The sequence below is a fragment of the Rana temporaria genome, chromosome 1 (genome assembly GCF_905171775.1).
Source record: "Rana temporaria chromosome 1, aRanTem1.1, whole genome shotgun sequence".
In the NCBI taxonomy this organism is placed as follows: domain Eukaryota; kingdom Metazoa; phylum Chordata; class Amphibia; order Anura; family Ranidae; genus Rana; species Rana temporaria.
The window spans coordinates 628,111,087-628,134,382 of record NC_053489.1 but is presented as its reverse complement, the minus strand read 5'-3'; the positions used below and the strand labels follow the sequence as shown (position 1 = coordinate 628,134,382).

Genomic DNA, 23,296 nt, shown 5'->3' with positions numbered 1-23,296 from the left:
TTGGCATTTTTATAGCGATCAGTGCTATAAAAATGCATTGGATTACTATAAAAATGGAAAAAAAAAGTGAAGGGGTTAACACTAGGGGGCGGTGAAGGGGTTAAGTATGTTCCCTGGGTGTGTTCTTACTCTGGGGGGGGGGTGGCCTCACTAGGGGAAACACGGATCCTCTGTTCATACATTGTATGAACAGAAGATCAGCATTTCCCCCCCTGACAGGACCGGGAGCTGTGTGTTTACACACACAGCTCCCGGTCCACGCTCTGTAACAAGCAATCGCGGGTGCCTGGCGGCGATCGCGCCCGCCGGGCACCCGCACGGGAGTCACGGACGAGCGGGGGGCGCGCACGCGCCCCTAGTGGCCGCTCAAAGGGCCAACGTAGAGCTACGGGCTCTCGCCCAGGAGAGCCGACCTGCCGCCGTAGAATGACGGCGGGTGGTCGGCAAGTAGTTAAAGGGAAAAAAAATTACAAGGTGCAGTTGCTCCAGAACTTGGTAAATGAGCAGAATCTCTGCTGACTTCCATCATCCAAAAATGTGCAGACAAAAATGCTGTTTTTTTTTTTTATTTTACTTGCATGTGATTAGATGCTCTTTGCAAAGTGAAGCTTTACCTCATTTACTAAGCTCTAGGAGCAAATGCACTTGCAAATCACCCCCTAAAGCCACGTACATACGGTTCGATTGTTGGCAGGGGATTGTCTGTTAACAGACTGTTGTCTTAAATTCTTACCATTAGTATGTTCCTTTAGGCTTCTTTCACACGAGGCAGACTCTGTCGCTACGGAGTCCAACAGGTCAGCGGGAGATATCTCCACTGAGCCGGTGCATGACAAGTCCCTCTCTGCTCACTGAGTGGGGAGGGGCTTGTGCAGCGCCGCTGTCTCCTATGGAGAGATCTGATAAAAATGAAAGGCATGTCTCCTCTGACATCCGACGCTCCAGAGGATTGCATGGAGCGGCCTTTCAGGTTCGCCGACAAAACTGACAGGCGGACCTGAACAGTCCGACTGTGTGAAAGGGGCCTTAGACAGTTGTTTTCCAATTTTCGGCCAACAAATTTTGGATGGCAGGCTAGTAAATTTTCGGCAGACAACGGCTCCACGTCTGATTTTTGGATGGTCAGTACACAAATCCATCACACAAGAGTCGAAAGCACAAACACGCGTGCTCGGAATGAATGCTCACCAAACACAAATTAGCAAAAGGGGCCCAAAGGGTGTCACTCAAGAGTTGAAATTCTGTGTGTGTGGCACCCATGCTCCGGGTGGTCGTGTCAACATCAGAAGAAGAGCAAAGGGAAGAAGATGAGGGAGAAGACCGGGCAACCGCTAGCAAAAGAGCAAAAGGTAGCGGAGGAGCCTGGCAGAAGACACCGGACAGCGGGAGAAGAACCGGAGAGTGCAGAGAAGAGGTCGGAGAGATTGGAGAAGTCGGAAGAGACCCCGAATTACTTTAAAAACCTGTGTAGTGTGTTTTTTTTATTGCCACTTTTTTCCCCAGGTGAATGGGTAGGGGTACAGTGTACCCCATACTCATTCACATAGGGTGGGGGGCCGGGGTCTGGGAGCCCCTTATTAAAGGGGGTTCCTGGATTCCGACCCCCCCCCACCACCAACGGCCAGGGTGGTTGGGAAGAGGCCTTGTCCTCATCAACATGGGGACAAGGTGCTTTGGGGTGGGGGGCGCAAGGACAAAGCACCCACCCCCCCATGTTGAGGGCATGTGGACTGGTACAGTTCAGGGGGGGCGCTCGCTTGTCCCCACCCCCTTTCCTGACTTGTCGGGCTGCGTGCCTGGATAAGGGTTTGGTGTGGATTTTGGGGGGACTGTTTTTTTGGCATAGGGGGTTCCCCTAAAAACCCATATCAGACCAGACCAGACTATGCTCTTGGAGGAGGAACCCATGCCGTTTTTTTATTTAAAATTTGGCGTGGAGTTCCCCCTCAAAAATCATCAGAGAACATGTCGCATGCCAAAGTCGCATCATGCAATCATGCAAGACTTTGATCCGACTTCAGTGATATTCAATGGGCTGCAGTAGGATCAAAGTCGAACCAAAGTAGTGCAGGGAGCATTTTTAAAGTCGGACCGACTTGTGTCGGACCAGTTAAGGCGGCTCTCATGGGCAAACTTTGATTTTCACACATCATGCGACATGAGCTCCTAATGTCGGGGCGTTTGTCGCACTAGTGTGAACCCAGCCTTAGTTTGCAATAACTCCATTCCTAACAACTGTTGAAATAAGATTATCAGCCACATGGGGTGCATTGTTTTTAATGAGTCAACCGGCAGACTTCCAGTAAAGCACATATGTTAGCAGCAGGGAATGTGGCTTGTACAGTATATGCAATGGATAGATGTGGGTGCTTCCGTACACAGAAATGTATACTGTATGATTTATAAAAACCCAGTTATTTGAAAAACTTTCAACACTTTAAAAAGGGAATTTACATCTATCCGATGCAAGAGAATGCATGTAAAACACATTAATATAGCACGTGGACCTAATATAAAAGCAACTCTGGAACCACAACAAAGCCTCAAGAGGTGCACAAGTGTGAACGAAGACTATGACATCTGCAGATGTACAAGAACTGCTTTTAGCATCCTTTCTGGCTGCCTGTTATGTAAAAGCGGTACACATGACTGACACCCTCAACAGAAGGAGTTTGGCACTGTTGTGTATGAGCATTGCAAGCTCCAGTCTGCCACCATGACACTAAGCTATAAAAATGCTGCACACCAACAGTGCAAGTGCAGTCATAGCAGACCATTGGATCCTTTTGGAGCAGGACGGAGGGCACTGTATTGATTGGCTGTGCTATAAGCTATGAAGCACCATCAACCAAGTTACACTCATACTGATCACTGTAATAAGCACTCTCTATATTTATGCACATGTGATTTTGTGTTTTAGACTGTCAGTTGGTTGCAGCAAACATCTATAGAGCTTGTAGTGAATGCAGGCCTATAATGCAGGACCAGAAGGAATAAGAATGGATAAATCATACCTCCCAAATTTCTGAGATGGGAATGAGGGACACCTATTAGCAAAAGAATGCAGACATAGGACCTGCTATGCCTCCTTTAAAGGAGAATTGCACAAATAAAATGGTTGGTTAAACCAGAGGTCCACACAAAAAGTGAACCTCCGGTGTCACATTTGGCACCTTTCAGGGGGAGGGGGGGTGCAGATACCTGTATAATACAGGTATCTGCACCCACTCGCACCCACTCGCGCATGCGCAGTAGTGTACCGGGCAGTGAAGCCGCAACACTTCAATTCCTGATTCCCTCACCGAGGATGGCAGCAGGAAAAGCCGCGAGATGAACGATTGCTTGATTCGGCTGCCGACATTGCGTGCCCCCAGGACAGGTAAGTGTCCATTTATTAAAAGTCAGCAGCTGCTGTATTTGTAGCTGCTGGCTTTTAATATTTTTTTGTGGGACCTCCGCTTTAAACTCATAAGTGTTTTTTTACCACTACGATTCCTTCATACTGGCTTTTGGAATTTGAAAATGCAGGAATTTAGAAGTTAGATGAATAGTTAAGAACTGTAAAACACATTTTGATAGATAAATAGTGCATTTTATATACCACTATATGGATCAGACCAACACGAGGACCAAATGAGGAAGACAGTGGGACTTTGTTCCGAATGAGGGACAGTCCCTCCAAATCAGGGACAGTTGGGAGGTATGGATAAATGGATATATAGGATTAAATGTATCATAGGTGCACAAGGTATAATGCATATTACATTTTTACGCTTTTTTATTATAAAAATGGATTACAGGAAGCTTAAAACAGTTTCTCCGACATTCTGGTAATATTTTCTCACCAATGCAACAAAGCAAGAAAGCTCCATTAATTCTAGGAGCTGCAGGCACAAAAGCATTGATAGGTTCTGTTATACTACAAACAGAGAACATGGAGAAGAGACATGGAACATAGAGGACTACTAGCAGAAAGGCAGAGAGACACACAGAGTTGAATCAGCTTTTATGATCTCTGCAGCAGTGAGCTCCTTGTCCCCATCTTTGCCATCACAAACTGCTGTGGCCATTATCCAATACATGATATGTAGAGCATCTGGGTACTGGGTACATGTGTGAGTGTGCTATACTCCCGAAGTTTTAGAAGAACCCAGTAGTGATAATCTGATAACGTGGGAATTCAGAGACCAATCTAGGTTTCCTATCCACAGGCTGCACTGCTATACAGAAAGCCAATGTGCAGAAGTTTCTTTCTCTATAAAATAAATCTGCATCAAGACTATAAATCCTGAACTCCTGGTCTACATTCTTGTTCTATGTTACTGACCTGTAAACTATGAAATCCATTAGATAAGTATGAGAACCAGACAGATCGCACATCTAATAGGAGATCTGAGCATTCGTACTCCATGTTTAATGTTCAACACACAGGGGTTGATTTACTAAAACTGGAGAGTGCAAAATCTGGTGCATCTCTGCAAAAACCAGCTTCTCAGCTTCCAGTTTTTTTTTATTTTTGTAAAAGTTTAATTGAACAAGTTGATTGGTTACCATGCACAGCTGCCTCGGATTTAGCATTCTCCAGTTTGAGGCTGGGTTCACACTACTACACTACTTTCATCCTACTTTGCTCTGCTACATTGGTCCTACATCCATCCTACTTTCATGAACAGGATACTACTTTGGTCCGACTTCAATGATATTCAATGGGCCTGAAGTAGGATCAATGTAGGACCAAAAGTAGTACAGGGAGCATTTTCAAAGTCGGACCGACTTGTGTAGGACGCTACAAGACGCTCTCATAGGGAAACATTGAACACAGAGCAAAGTAGGATGAAAGTAGTGTAGTAGTGTGAACCCAGCCTAAAGATTTCACACCTATGCAAATTGAATGCGCATTTCTCCGCATTCAATTCGCATAGCAGGAGAATGTGACTGGCTCTCTATGGAGCCGGTTCACATATCTCCGCAGCGGGTCCGGTGCGGTGTGCCAGAAAAACGTGTGCCTTTTTTGGTGCTTTTCAGCCCAAAATTCGGGCTGAAATCGGACCTGAACCGGTGAACCAGCACACACCGGACCCCTGCTGTTAGCCGCATGCACCCGGCCTTCAAAAATCAACCCCACAGTCTTTTTAAATGGTCAGTCTTTCCTAAAGTGATTTTTTTTGGTATAGATGGAGTCCAGTGGGCTGAGACAACCCCTGGTTATATGTATTTCTTCTTTCTCCAACAGAGAGAACTCAATGCCTTATCTGCCAAATCTGTCCACCTGGGAGTTCTGGGTGCTCCCACTCACCTTTGCTTGTCCCAGCACCCCATGTTAATCTTTCAATATTATAAAAGAATACAAAAGAGAGAATGAGAATTATTACACTGGCCACAGTGTATTTTCCTTGCATGTGATTTGGTATTCTTTGTAAAGTGAAGCTTTACCTCATTTACCAAGCTCTGGTCCACAGCCTATTTGCTTTTAAGCCGGCCATAGACGGTTTGAATCGCAGCTGGTTCAGCAGGGACCGGCTGAGGTTCAAACCATTTATGGGTAGGCTGAATGTACCAAGTTGATCTATCAATCAACTTTCTGTAAAACCAGCCTGTCGAATTTTACATGCCATTATTGCTAGCCGCTGCTAGAAAACAATGGCTCCACGGGAGGGATTCCCCCATCAACACTAAAACACTAACTGTGTTGATAGGGGAATCAAGTGATTTTCTTTCTTGCAAACCGTGTCTTTGGCCGGCCTCCCCTAAATCCACCCCTTTATGTTCAGTAACAAACTATCTGGTCTTCCAGCAGCTTTGTATGACATGCCACTTTTGATTAAAATTAGAACCATGATGGAAGAAATTAAATATTAAATAAAATGCAATATATAAAATAATGCCGGTAGGTTAATCGTTTTATATATGGATTTTACTTTTTAGCTTTGATTATTTGCATGCCAAAAGTGAATGGTGCGTTATTTGATGAAATGAAAAATAAGCTGTGAAAAATAATACTCATGACTGTTTTCTAACATAATTGTTAGACATTCTCTAAATGTATACAGCCCAAATCAGGAACCACTTACCCCTCTTATAGAAGGCCTTCCTACCAAAAGCAGGGATGTCCCTGTTGTAAGGCAAATATGACAATCTCTTTCCTTGGTCTTAGCTACTCCTAGACTAGTTCTCCAGAACTACCACTGAGACCAACAAATGTGGTCCACTGTGGTTTAAAGCGGAGGTTCACCCTAAAAAAAAATTCTAACATTACATTGAGCTCACTTCAGAAATTGACAGTATGCTGATCTTTTTTTTTTTTTTTTTGCCGTACATACCGTTATATCTGTATTTTCCCCCCCGGGAGTGGGCGTTCCTATGCACAGGCTAAGTGATTGACGTATGACAAAAGCTTCCCCCCGGCGCATACGGCCGCGTCACGAGTTGCCAAAAGAAGCCGAACGTCGGTGCGCAGGCGCCGTATAAAGCCGACTCGCAGTCTGGCTTCTTTCGGCAACTCGTGACACGGCCGTATGCGCTGGGGGGAAGCTTTTTTTTTTTTCAAATATACATTTTATTGAACAAACACCAAGGGAAGAAGTCCCGTCATTACATTCAACATGACATCAGTACTCAGGATACAGACACTCCACGAATCACATCTCCAAAAACCAGGTCTGCACTATACAACTTAAAAGGAACATAATAAAAACATCTCAGTGAGTGTGCAAACCCGCTACCCAGAGTTTCCCCCATGGAGTGGGCATCTATGGACACAGGACCCCTCCCCTTATTTTCCATTTTTCCTTAAGAAACCTCACTACTAGAGGAAAGAGTTAGGGAAATGAAAGAGACTAACAACGAGTAGAGGGGGTAGTTATCACACAAAAGGGGGAGAAAGAGAGAAAAAACAAGAGGGGGGGGGGGGACAATCCAGGGAGTGGGTGACGGAGTGGGGGGAAGCTTTTGTCATACGTCAATCACTTAGCCTGTGCATAGGAACGCCCACTCCCGCGGGATTCACTACCCGGAAGCCGGGGGGGGAAATAAAGATATAACGGTATGTACGGCAAAAAAAAAAAGATCAGCATACTGTCAATGTCCTAAGTGAGCTCAATGTAATGTTAGAATTTTTTTTTAGGGTGAACCCCCGCTTTAAATAACTTTTTAAGTGGCAGGTCGGTGCCATAATGGCACAATAAGAATACATTTCCACAATGGTGGCTGTCAGTAAGGCACACACTGATTAAAAGGAACGAATGTATCTGCTTCACTCAGCTACTGTATGCTTAGTCTTTGAGGCAATGTACCACTACAGACTTTTGGAAACAATGCCACAAATAAAGCCTTCTAGTCCATTTTGATATCTTAAAAATGTTTATTAATGATGTATATTTGCAATACCTCTCCATAACTATGCCTGTCGTCTGATGAATAACTGATGTACGGTGAATAGGAGATCATGTCAGGACGATCAATATTATAGATGGCTTTACTTTTGGGTAGAGCCGCCAGATCTTTGTAGTCAATGATCTCATCGCCAAGCTTTGCCTAAGGATGACAGGAAAGAGAAAGAAGACAGACAGGTAAGAACAGAGGACAGAACAGATTACTAAGTAGCCGTTCACTAAGTAAAATGAAATAAAAGTGAAATTCTTAAGGGAGAACACAGCAGAGGACAGAAACCTGTACATGAAAAGCTTCTGATGTCAATGATTGACTTAGGTATGCCGATCCCACCAATAAATAGTTACATACAGAGAGATTAAAAATGATGTAATGCCAAAGTAATAGCGGTAAGTTATTATGCAAAACACACTTTTTGCAACCATATCCAAGCCATTTTACAAGCCTATAATGGGTGGATATTTTCTGTTTCAATAGTTTTTATTGATATATCAAACAGAAAGGAAGATTTACAATCATATAAATACAAGATGGTCAAAATAAACAATAATGTGGTTGAATTATCTATAGAAAGAACTATCCTAACCACAAATATTGCAAATACAGAGTGTATCTAAATGACTGTTACAAAGGATCCAACTTAAATAGATTATGGGGGTGATTTATGAAAGGCAAATCCATTTTGCACTAGAAGTGCAAACATATAGCTAGATTCACATAGAGTTAGGTCGGCGTATCAGTAGATACGCCGACCTAACTCGGAATCTGCGCCGACCTAAGTTTAAGTGTATTCTCAAACAGAGATACACTTAAACCTATCTAAGATACGACGGCTTGCGCCGTCCTATCTTAGGGTGCAATATTTAGGCTGGCCGCTAGGTGGCGCTTCCATTGCGGTCGGCGTAGAATATGTAAATCACTAGATATGCCTATTCACGAACGTATGCCCGGCTGACGCAGTACAGATACGCCGTTTACGTAACGCTTTATCAGGCCTAAAGTTATTCCAACAAATAGTTGGAATAGTAATGTTAAAGCATGGCCGCCGTTCCGCTTCGAAATTCTAAAATTTTACGTTGTTTGCGTAAGTCGTCCGTGAATAGGGATTTACGTCATTTACGTCCACGTCGAAATCAATAGGCCCGTGCGGCGTACGTTGCCGCAATGCACACTGGGAAATGTAGGCGGACGGCGCATGCGCCGTTCCAAAAAAACGTCAATCACGTCAGGTCAAACAAAATTATCATAAAACACGCCCCCTCAGCCTATTTTGAATTAGGCGGGCAAGGAGGCAAGTACTTTGAGAATACAGTACTTGCCTCTCTGACTTAAGGCGGCGTAGCGTAAATACGGTACACTACGCCGCCTTAAAGTTGCGCGGGGCTACGTGAATCTAGCTATACAAGTGCAAAGTGCACTTGAAATAGATCCGAGTGGGACATGCAAGGAACATAAAAAAAAACAGCATTTTAGCTGGCACATGATTGGACAATAAAATCAGCAGAGCTTCCCCTTATTTCAGATCTTCCCCTTAGATTTACAGTGACTGCACTTCCAAGTGCACTTTTAGTGCAATTTCAAGTGCACTTTGCACTTGTAGTTTGCACATGTAGTGCAGAGTGGATTTGCCTTTTGTAAAGAACCCCCCTATATTTTTTAAGAGAAAAAAGATGTGAAGCGATGACTAAAAAAGAGAGAAAAGAAAAGAGAACAATTGAAAATAGTGAGTAAATAATAGAGAATACAACACAACATGTAAGCAATAGGGTGGATATTTTCAGCACAAACATCTACAGAAAGGATGCCTGTAGATCAAAAACGTAATATTCATAATGCAACTGATTAGACACTAAGGGCAACCTCAAGTCTCCAGCGATCCTAAAATCCTTTATGGCCATCTCCTACTGACCTATCAATTATCTAGAACAGTGGTCTTCAAACTGCTTACTTTTATCTGGCCCTTGGGGGCACTATTCCTCTCACTGACACCAATGATGGAGCACTATTCCTCGCACTGACCCCAACGATGAAGCACTATTGATCTTTTATTGAAAAGAATCAAGCAACCAATTTTATACAAAAGTAAAAAACAAAACTATAGTACAAAACTTCAAACATAAATCCAAGGAATACACATCCAGGTTCAGAATATATACACTATACACCACTACCAAAACATTACTACAAAACTATTTACACAAAGCAGCAGAGAGGGCCTAAGAGGCACAACCCGTCACCTATGTACGCAGCCATTTATCAAAAATGTATCAAAAATAATAATCTAGGGTGATAAGAGACAGACAGCCACACCCGGGAAAGAGACTCCTGGCAGTCAGGGAGGCTTGAAACCCCTCCACGCCTTCAGCCAAGCCCCCTGACCCCGCTTGTCTCTCTCAAGCCCCTGAATCTTCCCCACCTCATGCACAATGTCATACACCACCACCTCAACAGGAAGGATTTTTTGCCGAATGCTGACCTGACACCGTGCGTTCCAGGTGAAATAACGGACCACTAGGCTAACTAAAAAAAGTGTATCCAAACAAAAACCTCCACCGGTACTGAATGCTCCGTACACCCACTCGGCATAACCCAGCCTGGAGAGGAAAGGAACACCGAGCGCCCGCCCCACCTGTTTGTACACTTCTATGTTAAAAGGGCAACGAAGCAGAAAATGGTCCATAGTCTCCTCCTCACCTGCACACTCCTCCCGAGGACAGCTACGATCCACCCCACTGCGGAATTTCAAATTGCCCCGAACATAGAGCCTCCCATGGAAGCACAACCAGGCCAGATCCCTAAATTTAGGAGGTATTCTATCCAAATTAATTAGTCTCAACCCCACCCTCAAAACTGGGCCTGGGCAATCCCTTAAGGCCAGTGGGTCATGAAAGACTTCGCTCAAGACTCGACTCATAAGGTCTTTCCTCGGAACCGATCTGAGATCTTCAGCCGACAATCGCCACTGCCGCAGTAACTTCAGGCACGGAGCTACATAGGCTGGTAGCTGACCACGATGACCCCTGCGATTCTTCACTTGGCCACCTTCTTCCCAAAGTCGCAGAAAAGGACTAAACCAAGATCTAAATATGCCTGCCCATCCAGGAGGTTCCACTGCAAGCATACTACCAATGTTAAACTTGAGAAATAGCAGTGAAAAGAAAAGAATTGGGTTGACCATACCTAAGCCACCCTCCCTCCTGGATAGGTAGGTGACATTCCTCTTGATGGGGTTCAGTCTGTTCCCCCACAGCATCTGGAAGAACACACTACTGACCCTAGCATAGAGAGACACTGGCAAGATGCAGACAAAGCTGACATACAAGAAGATCGGAATCAGGTAAGTCTTAATCAGATCAACCCTTTCCCTCATAGATAACTTCCATCTCTTCCAGTTGACCACCTTAGCATTGGCAATTTCCAGTCTGCCTTCCCAGTTTTTGAGGCCATAATCGCCGGGTCCAAATTCAATGCCTAGTATCTTAATTCTTTCCCGGGGCACTGGAAAGGTGTCCGGGAGATCAAACCCCTCACCTTCCTTTCCCATCCAGAAAACTTCGCTCTTTTCCTGATTGATCTTGGAGCCTGATGCTTCAGAATACCGTGATGTCAGAGAGACCACCTCCTCCGCCTCATCCGTCCCAGTGACAATCACCGATACATCGTCCGCATAAGCAACAACCCTCAATGGCGGCTCACCCGGGAGCCCCACTGGTACCCCACACAACATGCCGCTCTCTAGCCTCCTGATGAAGGGGTCGATTGCAAACACATAGAGCAGGGGACTCAGGGGACAACCCTGGCGCACCCCGGAGCCAACCCCAAAGGACTGCCCAACCCAACCATTAACAAGAGGGAAGCTTTCTGCCCCCTTATACAAGACTTTCAGCCAATCAACAAAACCACCCGGCAGACCGTACTTACTAAGGAGCAACCACAGGTACTCATGGTTAACACGATCAAAAGCCTTTGCCTGATCCAATGTCAGCAAATACTTTCCCCAGCCTGCAGCCCTGCACCGCTCCAAGGCCTCCCGGACAGCTAACACCGCTGTGAAGGTGCTCCTACCCTGGACCGAACAGTGCTGATGGCGAGAAAGCAAAGACTCTGCTACTGACGACAGGCGCCAGAAAAATATCTTCGCCAGTATCTTTCTATCGACATTAAGAAGGCTGATGGGGCGCCAATTCTCAATCATCGAAGGATCTTTACCCTTTGACAGAAGAATCACAGCCGAGTGCCTCATGGAAGGGGATAGCACCCCCTCAGCAAGACAACTGTTAAAAACCTCTACCAAATGTGGGGCCAGAATAGACTTAAAGGCTTTGTAAAACTCAGCCGTCAAGCCATCCGGTCCGGGTGACTTTTTGATGGCAAGCTGTTCAATTGCCCTCATCACCTCTTCAACTGTGATCTCCTCTGTCAAATTCATCAATGGAACATCTCCACCATTTAGACCTGGAGTAGAGTCCAAAAAGCTTTCCATCTTGTCACGGTCAAGCTCTTTCCTTCCAAGAAGGTCGGCATAAAAGGACCTCACGACCTCCAGAATCCCTGACCTGGACTTTGTCACGGAACCTGTACTGTCCTTAAGGCCAACGACCGCTTTAACAGCTACACCTTGTTTGCAGTTCTGGTAAGGGTCAGGCGAGTGGTACTTCCCATAGTCCCTCTCCAGAACCAAAGAGGCATGCCGGTCATATTGACACTTCCTGAGAAGGAGTTTCACTTCGGAGATTGCCCCAGGATCTCCTCCTCTCGAGACAAGAATATCCAGCTTCCTCCGCAAACGTTGGTAGGTCATATATTTATTAAACTGTGTTCTATTGGCTAGGCCCCTGAAGAATCCAGCGATCCTCTTTTTGGTCAGCTCCCACCACTCAGCCTTGCTGCTACAAAAGTCCAGGAGGGTCACCTGTGCCTGAAAGAATTCCTCAAAGGATTGTCTAACATGTTCTTCCTGGAGTAGAGTCGAATTCAATCTCCAGATGCCCTTTCCCCTCTGAGGGGCGTCTGAAGCATTCAGGGCCACAGATAGCATACAGTGATCAGAGAACTCTACTGCCTGCACCACTGGGGGTGAGAAAGCAGAGGCCTCCTTCAAAAAAAACCTGTCTATCCTACTCTGACTATTACCACGATGAAAGGTGAACCCGGTGTCATCCGGGAGGTGCGCAATGTGCACATCCACAAGACCAGCATCCCTAACCATACTATTTAAAAAAACGCTATCATATCCCAGCCTGTCCTTGAAGGCCTTCCTGTCCTTGGGCCTAGTTACTGTATTAAAGTCACCTCCAAAGACCACTTGCCGGGATGTAAAAAGAAATGGCTTGATCCTTGTAAAAAGGCATTTCCTGTCCCACTTTGTGTGCGGCCCATAGACATTAATTAGGCGCAGGTCCTGCCCTCCCACAAGGACGTCTAAGACCATACATCTCCCAATCTCCACCTCAATAACCCGCCGGACAGTTACCATGCCGGTTTTAAACAACACCGCCACACCGCCGTAAGGCTCGGCCGCAAGAGACCAGTAAGATGGACCATACCTCCACTCTCTCTTGGCCATATGAATATCTGCCAAGGAGGTGAGCCTAGTCTCTTGCAAAAATAAAATTTCAGCATCTAATTGGCTGAACAAAAAGAAGGCCATAGAACGAGCTCTCACTGACTTAATGCTGGCGACATTTATTGTCGCCACTTTTAACGGAGGGGGAACCGCCATTTGGGTTATTGGGTGGATTGCTTCTTAGCTCCCCTCTGCTGCTCATCACCAGAAGCCTCCCTCTTTCTTGAGGCCGCCTCCAACTCCATCTCTGAATCGGAGCTCAGCTCTGAAGAAGCTCCAGATGAGGAAATATCCCACCTAGAGGACCTACGACGGGTGGAGACAGGCACCAGAGCTTCCCGCCCCCGTTCCGTCCTCACCGCCTGCTTCTTCCGCCGCCCAACCTTCCTCCTCTCCTCCAGGTACCGCAGGTCAGCCTCAGAGATGCCCTCATCCCTTGTTTTTTTCTTTGAAGCGACCTTTTTAGTACCCGCTATCACTCCTGATGGGGGGGGTAAATCCGACTTAACAGGGATAGACTTCTGGGGGGTAACTGACTCAGGGGGCACAGACTTGGAAGGTTCTGACACAAGAGGAGCGGGTACAGTAGGCTGGGGGGACACAGATACAGATACAGAAGGAGTACTTACAGACACAGAAGGGGTGGTCACAGGAACTGGGGAGGGAACTGGGGAGGAAACTGGGGAGGGATCCTGAGCAGGACCAGGGGGGTCGGTCACCGCAGCGGAGGATGGTACACCAGGGGCCTCCCCCTCCATCCTGTCCAGCCTTGACATCTCATCCACTACCTCCTTCTCCATATTGTGCCAGGCCTCAGGGCATCTGCTATAAGGGTGGCCAAGTCGCAGGCACAGGTTGCACCTGATCTTCTGGGTGCAGTCCTTGGCCATATGACCCTGACCCCGACACACTGAGCATATCAAGGCCGAACAGGAGGAGCTAAGGTGGCCCTTCTCTCCACAGCGGTGGCACAGCTTCGGCTGACCAGGGTAGAAGACGGTCATCCTATCCCTCCCTATGAAAGCCGAGGAGGGCAGGTGACGGACAACATTTCCATCCCTGGCCAGCCTGACTGTTACCGACCATCCCCCAGTCCAGATGTTACGCTCATCTAATATTTTATTTGGCTTGGTCAAAACTTCCCCGTAGTTCCTCAACCAGACCTCCAGATCCCTGGCAGGGACGCTCTCATTGGTGAGGATGATAGTGATCTTTTTTACTGTTGACTGCTGCGAAATCGCAACTGGGGCCAGACTCTCCCATTCGGGTCTTGACCTGCACCGGGCCTCATATCGTTCCCAGAACAGGTCAAGACCCTCTGGCTTGGTGAAACTGACTGTATACTCTCGCGTCCCTGACACATGAATAAAAGCATACAAATCATTTACCCCAAAACCCATTTCCAGGATTAAATCCACCACTGCACGCCTTGCAGGTGGGACTGCGCCACCTTCCCATTTGAGGATGACTACATTGCGTCTTGGACCCCCAGCCGAAGCCAGAGACCCAAGACCAGATCCCGGGGGGCTCGAGGTGGTAGCTCGCAAGGGAAAACCCTGCTTGGGGGCGGAGCTGCCAGCAGCAGAGCGCAACACCTGAGCAAAAGTGGGTTTATTGGGGCCAAGACCCCACACCGAAGTCACTTTATGCTGTACATTGTCCACATGAACAGAGTTGGTATTATTGTCCATCATATCTGAACTGGGACCATTGTCCATCATATCTGAACTGGGATGATTTTTATCAGCCACACACACATTCCCATCAGGATCAGTCACTGTTGCTGCTGCAGTACCGGCTGTCGCCTGATGCTGCGCTGTGGAGTCCTGAGCAGCAGTGGGGCAATCAGCTTTGGTCTCAGCAGCAGTGGGGTTAATGGGTTCTGCTGGGACTTGCAGTTCCTTCACAGAAATGTCATTTTCTGAACGTGTCTCTTGCTGCATTGCAGCCTCAGCAGGCACATTATTACTGCATACAGGACTGGGAGTCTTATTATTGGGCACATTATCAGTCATTGATGGTACATACACAGTCTTATCCACAACATGGGGCTTAGCTGGCTTCACTTTATCAGGTACACCATCTGCAATATCTTCATCATTAAAGACCATCCGATCCCCCCGCACAGGAGACTCCATTACCTGGATCACCCTCAGCATGCCTCCTGAGTCCTGGGAAGGCATTGGGGTGCTTACCTCTCCCTGGGGGGGCAGGGGGTCAGAACTGGGGGTCTCCTCCTCCTCCACCTCCATCTTTGTCACCTTTGCAAACCTCCTTTCGTTGGAGAACTTTTCCTTGAAAGGACCATCCCTTCCTTCCATTATGGCCACGATGGTCTCTTGATGGTCCACACGTACCTTGGCCAATTGGATCTCTGGATCCATGGATCCGCGTTTCTGGCTATGTAAGCCTTCACGTTGCCTTCTCAGGCGCTTCAGCTCCGCACGTAGCTTGTACAGCTTATCCCTCTCCCGGTTTAGGACTTTTATGCCGGCCACCACTCGCTCCCGAATGGCCTCCGATCCTTCATCCACACCAGGGGCAGAGAGATCACCAGCTGAGGCTTGTAGAGGGGCAGACATGTCAGCAGATGGCCCAGGAGATGGCTGAGAGCCTCCAGCAGGGGAGGCCCCGCTGCCCTCCATGGCTTCCCCAGAAAAGGGCCAGGAGAGCTGGGAGAGATTTCCAGGCAACTCCCTTCTCACACAGCAGCTCCAGACACACCTTCCTCCTCACACACCTGTGCTCCAATGGTGGGTGGGGCACTATTCCTCCCACTCACACCAATGATGGAGCACTATTCCTCCCACTGACCCCAACGATGGAGCACTATTCCTCTCACTGACACCAATGATGGAGCACTATTCCTCACACTAACACCAATGATGGAGCACTATTCCTCTCACTAACACCAACGATGGAGCACTATTCCTCTCACTGACACCAATGATGGGGCACTATTCCTCCCACTGACCCCAACGATGGAGCACTATTCCTCTCACTGACACCAATGATGGAGCACTATTCCTCACACTAACACCAATGATGGAGCACTATTCCTCTCACTAACACCAATGATGGAGCACTATTCCTCTCACTGACACCAATGATGGGGCACTATTCCTCCCACTGACCCCAACGATGGAGCACTATTCCTCACACTAACACCAATGATGGAGCACTATTCCTCTCACTAACACCAACGATGGAGCACTATTCCTCTCACTGACACCAATGATGGGGCACTATTCCTCCCACTGACCCCAATGATGGAGCACTATTCCTCTCACTGACACCAATGATGGAGCATTATTCCTCACACTGACACCAATGATGGAGCACTATTGCTCTCACTGACCCCAATGATGGAGCACTAATCCTCACACTAACACCAATGATTGATCACCATTTCTCGCACTGACACCAATTATGGAGCACTATTCTTCGCACTGACACCAATGATGGAGCACTATTCCTTAATCTGACACCAATTATGGGGTATTATTCCTTCCACTGACACCAATGATGGGGCACTATTAATTCCACTGACACCAATGATAGGCCACTATTCCTTCCGCTAAAGCCTCGTACACACGACCGAGGAACTCGACGGGCGAAACACATTGTTTTCCTCTTCGAGTTCCTTGTTAGGCTGTCGAGGAACTCAACAAGGCAAGTTTCTCCATTCCCGTTGAGGAAAAAGAAGACATGCTCTCTTTTTGGCTCGACAGGATCCTTGACAGTTTCCTCGTCGAAAAATGTACACACGACCGGTTTCCTCGGCAAAAAAAAAATCCGAGAAACTCGGTCGTGTGTACGAGGCTTTAAACCAACAATGGAGCATTATTCTTCCCACCGATGCCAATGATGGGGCATTGTTTACTCCCATTGTCACCAGGGCATTTTCTACTTACACTGGCCACAGTCCAGCCCCCTAAAAGTCTGAAGGACACTAAACTGGCTCTTTATTTAGAAAGTTTGGAGTCCCCCGATCTGCAACGCAAAGGTTTTAAATACATACTAACCAAACAGTAGCCCCGTAGTTTCTTCTGCCAATGACACCAAAGCACGGCTATCACTGTAAGTTATCTCTGCTCTTTCAAATAAAGGTGGCTGGGCAACACAAGCCAGTCAGTAGCTCTGCTTGAACACAGATAGATGCCATCCTTTGGCTATGCTTTGGAGCTGTTGGCTTGAAAAGAACCTAAAGCGTTTGTTAGGCCCCGTACACACGTCTGAGAAACTCGACGGGCAAAACACATCGTTTTGCTCGTCGAGTTCCTTGTGAAGCCGCCGAGGATCTCGGCGGGCCAAGTTTCCTTATTGACTAACGAGGAAATAGAGAACATGTTCTCTATTTGGCCCGACGAGATCCTCGTCGCTTCCCTCGGCCGAAAGTGTACACACGGCCGGGTTTCTCGGCAGAATACGGCTCCGATCGAGTTTCTGTCTGAATTCTGCCGAGAAACTCAGTCGTGTGTACGGGGCCTGCGAAGCAATTCACACCTTTGGATATTTTTCTTATTAATGGAGCAGAGTAGGTCACAAAGTACTCACTCTAATGAATTAATAAATGTCATTAGAGTAATCCTTCTTCATATTAGCTTCTAACAATCTTCTCACCCCATTGGGCTAACAGTGGGAGGGTCTGAGGGCTAAGCCGTCACACCAAAGCATTTCAATCATTGGGGGCTAGAGGGTGAATGGTATAGGCAACCTTACAGAATGGGAAGGTGACACAGGAACTTGCAAAGCGTTGGCCCTAAAATAGTGTTGTCACTCTCTAGTTACATTGAATTGCAGAGATGTGTGAATGATATTTATGGATTAACAGTTATGAACAGCTGATAGGTAAACCACAAAAGACTGTATTTCAAGTACACACATGGCAATCTGATTTTCTTATTTTCTGTAAAATGACAACAATAATGCACTATGCAAAAAAAGAACGAAATAAACAATCTTACATAAATAACTCTACTTGGGGATCCAGAGGTACTTGATGCAGGGACTGATATGATACTCTCTGAGGAAGTTCTTGTTTCCTGCGAAAAAAAAAAAAACATGATTATGCATGTATTACTTCATTTGAAGGGGTTGTAAACCATGGGCCAGATTCACGAACGACTTACGCCAACGTATCTTCTTATACGACGCGTAAGTCCACGGATGCGCCGTCGTATCTATGCGTCGTATTCGTAAAACCAGATACGCCTGAATTCTGGCGTAAGTCTCCTACGCCGTTGTATCTTGGGCGCATATTTACGCTGGCCGCAAGGGGCGCTTCCATTGATTTACACGTCGAATATGTAAATGAGCTAGATACGCCGATTCACGAACGTACTTACGCCCGTCGCAGTAATCTACGCCGTTTATGTAAGGCGTACGTCCGGCGTATAGTTATCCCTCATAAAGCAGGGGTAAGTCATGTTAGGGTATGGACGTCGGAACAGCCGTCGGATTTTACGTAGTTTACGTAAGGCGTACGTGAATGGGGCTGTGCGTAAGTTACGTTCACGTGGTACGCATTGAGCCGTCGTATCTTAGGGAGTATATGCAACGTGATTCTGAGTATACGCGCGCATGCGTCGTTCGATCGGCCATTCATTTACATGGGTTCGCGGTTAATTTCAATACATCACGCCCACTACCTGCCTACTTTGAATTAGGCGGGCTTACGCCGGCCCATTCACGTTACGCTGGCGCAAATATGGGAGCGAGTACTTTGTGAATACTCAGCTTGCCTCTCAATGTTACGTTGGCGTAGCGCATATGAGATGCGCTACGCCAGAACAAAGATACGCCGATGTACCTGAATCTGGCCCCTTGTGTTTTTTCACCTTAATGCATCCTATTCATTAAGGTGAAAAAACACCTTGCTGTGTCCGGCCCCCCCGGGCCCCCGTTTTACTTACCTGAGCTCCAAATTTCCAAGGGCGCCATCCTGAGTCGTTCTCTCCATGGCCGATCGCCTCCTCATTTGATAGATTGATAGCAGCACAGCCATTAGCTCCCGTTGCTGTTAATCAAATTCAAATGATGCGGCCACTGGGGGCGGGGCCGAGTCATATGCACGGGAGCACGCCCGCAAGGTAGCCCCCTTTGGGAGAGAGCACCCCAGAGAGGGTTAGCTCTTGCGGGGAGGAGCCAAGACAGCCGCTGTGGGACCCCAGAAGAGGACATTCGGGGATACTCTGTGCAAAATGAACTGCACAGTGGAGGTAAATTAAAAAACAAAAAACAAACCCTTAGTATCACTTTTAAGCTTTGAAAAGTAAACGTCTTTCAAGTCTACTCACAACTGGCCTTATGTAGTCATTAAGGACACTGTCATTGGACAGGGGTGAGGCATTTGAGCTTAGTTTGCTTAAAGTAGAACTATAGACAAAACATCTCTTTTTTTTTGGATAGCGTAAAGGAGGGTCATAACCTCTGTTTTTGCCATCTGTGTCCCATTGAGGAGATTTCCCTTCACTTCTTGCCCCATAGCCAAACAGGAAATACCAGCAAATTAAGGGAATCCCTTGGGAACAACCAGGTCATCAGAACTAGTACCTCTTTTTGAAGATTCCCCTCTATTACTTTTCTGGTTACAACCCAAAATTTGTGATTTTGTTTCACTTTAAATGATAATGGTAAACATGGCAAATAGGGTGATCGAATCTTCCTAACAGGGGCACAGACAGTGATAACATCTGACAGATGTTCTAATCCATTTCCACTCTCTCACGCTTTAGTTTAAATTTATCATTTAATGTCTGCCCTATAGCAGTTTTACCGCCACAGGGCAGCACCTCTGTGCCAGATCACTTATATAGTATATGTGTGATCTGGCTCTTCCAGGAAGGGGACGCGCATGCGTGCCACTGGCGACTTGCTCCCACTGTGATCACACACAGTGGGAGCCGAGTGGCGGGTACAGTGGACTCAATGTCCACCTGCACCCGCCAATGCTCGAGCAGAGAGGCAGATCACCGTTCGGACAGGAGGGAAGAGATGAAATTTGAGTTCCTGGAAAGCAGGGAATAAATTTAATCTCTTCCCCTAGTAAAAGCACTTCCCACAGTGTACACTGGTTAGGCACACAGTTAACCCTTTGCTCGCCTCTGATGTTAACCCCTTCCCAGCCAGTGTCATTAGTACAGTGACAGTGCATATTTATTAGCACTGATCACTGTATTAGTGTCACTGGCCCCCAAAAAGTTTTAAAAGTGTAAGGCCCCGTACACACGACCGAGTTTCTCGGCAGAATTCAGCCAGAAACTCGGCCGGAGCTGAATTCTGCCGAGAAACCCGGCCGTGTGTACACTTTCGGCCGAGGAAGCTGACGAGGACCTCGGCGAGGAAATAGAGAACATGTTCTCTATTTCCTCGTTGTTCAATGGGAAATTTCGGCTCGCCGAGATCCTCGGCGGCTTCACAAGGAACTAGACGGGCAAAACTATGTGTTTTGCCCGTCGAGTTCCTCGGACGTGTGTACGGGGCCTTAGAATGTCTGTTACAATATCACAGTCCCGCTATAAGTGTTTCTCTTTTTCTTTCTCTTGTTTAGCTAAGTTTTAAGCAAATTTTAATACGTATCCTCAATGAAAACAATAATCATTTAAGCCTCGTACACACGACCGAGAAACTCGACGGGCGAAACACATCGCTTTCCTCGTCGAGTTCCTTGTCAGGCTGTCGAGGAACTCGACAAGCCAATTTTCTCCATTCCCGTCAAGGAAACAGAGAACTTGCTCTCTTTTTGGCTCGTCGAGTTTCTTGACAGTTTCCTCGACGAAAATGTACACACGACCGGTTTCCTCGGCAAAAAAATTTCTCCCAGCAAGTTTCTTGCTGGTTTTTGCCGAGAAACTCGATCGTGTGTACGAGGCCTGAGCGATGGCTGGAGTAGACTGGTAAATCTATAGGGACTTTAAAGCAAGTCCTAAAATAAGTACCTTGTTTCTTTCTTCTGTTTTGGCAGCTTGTCTACAGATTGGATGCCATATTGAGTTCCCTGTTAACATAAAAGTGGTAAATATCAGATAATGAACAATACATTAAAATGGGCTTTATTAAAAAAAACACTTTATGAGTTAATCATCTAATGCATCTTCTGATGACCCGAAGACTCTATAAGAATGTGCAAGTTAAAAATGCAAAGCCCTGCTTGTACAGGAATGACTTTGACAACCATGAACAGTTTCTAAGAAAGAGGTCAAGTCACATTAAAATGTAAATGTTCTTTATTTCTAATTTCATGGAGGCTGAGCTGCACTTTAAGTGGTTGTATAGGCAACTTTTTAACTTTTACCTACAGATAAGCCTATAATATGGCTTACCTGTAGGTAAAAAAAATATCTCCTAAACCTTTATGGTTTAGGAGATATTCCCCTTCGCAATGAACCGCTGACTGCAGCGGCGCATGCACACAGGGGATTCTCGGCTAAAGGCCCGGCAGACGCCGGACCTTACCAGGAAGAAGTCTCCCGCGCACATGCGTGGGAGAGATGACATCGCGGCTCCAGCCACTCACAGCGCTGGAGCTGCAATACCCGGAAGACACGCCGAGGGAAAATGTAATCTCCCTCGGTGTGGACCGGCAGAGATACCTACGACTCGTTCTAAGGTAAGTATTTCATAATAAGTTAGTATGCGGTCCCTTTTACCTTACAGGTGGGGAAACACATTTTTTGGACTATACAACCGCTTTAAAAGTGACAGTGACAACAGCATTGTATAAACAGTGCCAGCTATAGTTTTAGATCCAGCTTATTTCTTATAGTGCACAACATTCATTTACAATCCAAAAATGTTGTTTACAAGTCTTTACACTGAATTCACTAAGCTATGGCACGCACTTGCCGTAAATATCTTTATACGAAAAGAATGAGAAGAAGCACTCACACACTATCAGAAATGATGATCATTATGGATTTAATATATACTGTATGCTATAGCTTTAGCGAATCAAACGTTTTGTTTTTGTTAAAGGATCAAATGACTCAAAATAAAAATGAAATTATACAGATGTACATCCTGAAAATGTGGACAACCCTTCAAATAACTGTGTTCAGTTTCAGATGCTACAACATAAAAAGACATCTTAGAAAAGATCATCCTCATTACCAAGGTGTCCCACGAGAAACATCTCATGATGGGTAAAAGCAAAGAGCTCTCTCAAGACCTTATTGTTGCAAAACATACTGATGGCATTGATTACAGAAGGATTTCTAAACTTCTGAATGTTCCAGTGAGCACTGCTGGGGCCCTAATCCAGAAGTGGAAAGAACATAATTTCACCATAAATCGGCCATGACCAGGTGCTCCTTGTAAGATTTCTGTGAAAATAATTATCAGAAGAGTTGTCCAAGAGCCAAGGATCACTTGTGGAGAGCTTCAGGAAAGAACTGGAATTAGCAGGTACAATTGTTTCAAAGAAAACAATAAGTAATGCACTCAACCGCCATGGCCTGTATGCATGCTCACCACGCAAGGCTCCATTGCTGAAGAAAAAGCCTGTTGAAGCTGTTTAAAGTTTGCTGCACAACATTTAGACAAGCCTGTGAAATACTGGGAGAATATAGTCTGGTCAGATGAGACCAAAACTGAACTCTTTGGAAGCCATAATACACACCATGATTGGAGGTCAAATGGCACTGCACATCACCCCGAAAACACCTCCATACCAACAGTGAAATTTGGAGGTGGGAACATCATGGTGTGGGGCTGTTTTCAGCATACAGTACTGGCAAACTTCACGTCATTAAAGGAAGGATGAATGGAAAAATGTACCAAGACATTCTTGATAAAAATCTGCTGTCATCTACCAGGATGATGAAGATGAGTGAGAAACTTGTATAGCGCAACACATGCGAACTGAATCGCCTCTGGGCACTTAGTATCAATTTCCTACGTATAATAGCCTTCAGAATAGATGGGTTTTGAGTTTTTTCCTGAAGGCCTGGTGATCCACTTCCATGCAGATACTGGCTGGTAGATCGTTCCACAGTCTAGGTCCTTGGACTGCAAATCTTCGTTCTCCTTTGGATTTGTATTTGGCCTTAGGTATCTGGAGTAGTTTTTGATCGGTGGAACGAAAAACAAGATGGGGGTTGTGGCATTTTAATTTTTCGCATGGATATTGGGGGGCACTTCCTTGAACACACTTATGTGTCAGACAAAGTGCCTTAAAGGTAATTCTGTCTTTTACAGGTAACCAGTGGAGGGAGAGATTGATTCCCATGGGTGGACATTTCAGCAAGACTATACTGCCAAACACAAAGCCAAGGAAACTCTCAATTGGTGTCAAAGAAAGAAAATAAAGGTTCTAGAATGGGCCAGCCAATCACCTGACTT

At 46.2% G+C, this 23,296-nt stretch overlaps 1 protein-coding gene across 7 annotated transcripts in view; it reads right to left on the bottom strand.

Annotated features, from left to right (window-relative positions):
• Window positions 1-23,296, bottom strand: part of ABLIM2 (actin binding LIM protein family member 2) — a 278,087-nt gene that overhangs the window by 110,526 nt on the left and 144,265 nt on the right. For all 7 annotated transcript variants that reach the window (XM_040335371.1, XM_040335372.1, XM_040335370.1 and 4 more), the window contains exons 8-10: window positions 20,896-20,954; window positions 17,923-18,000; window positions 7,387-7,533 (exon numbers count right to left, since the gene is read on the bottom strand). In XM_040335371.1, coding sequence (XP_040191305.1) covers window positions 7,387-7,533; window positions 17,923-18,000; window positions 20,896-20,954 — 284 coding nt within the window. The remainder of the gene's footprint in view (window positions 1-7,386; window positions 7,534-17,922; window positions 18,001-20,895; window positions 20,955-23,296) is intronic.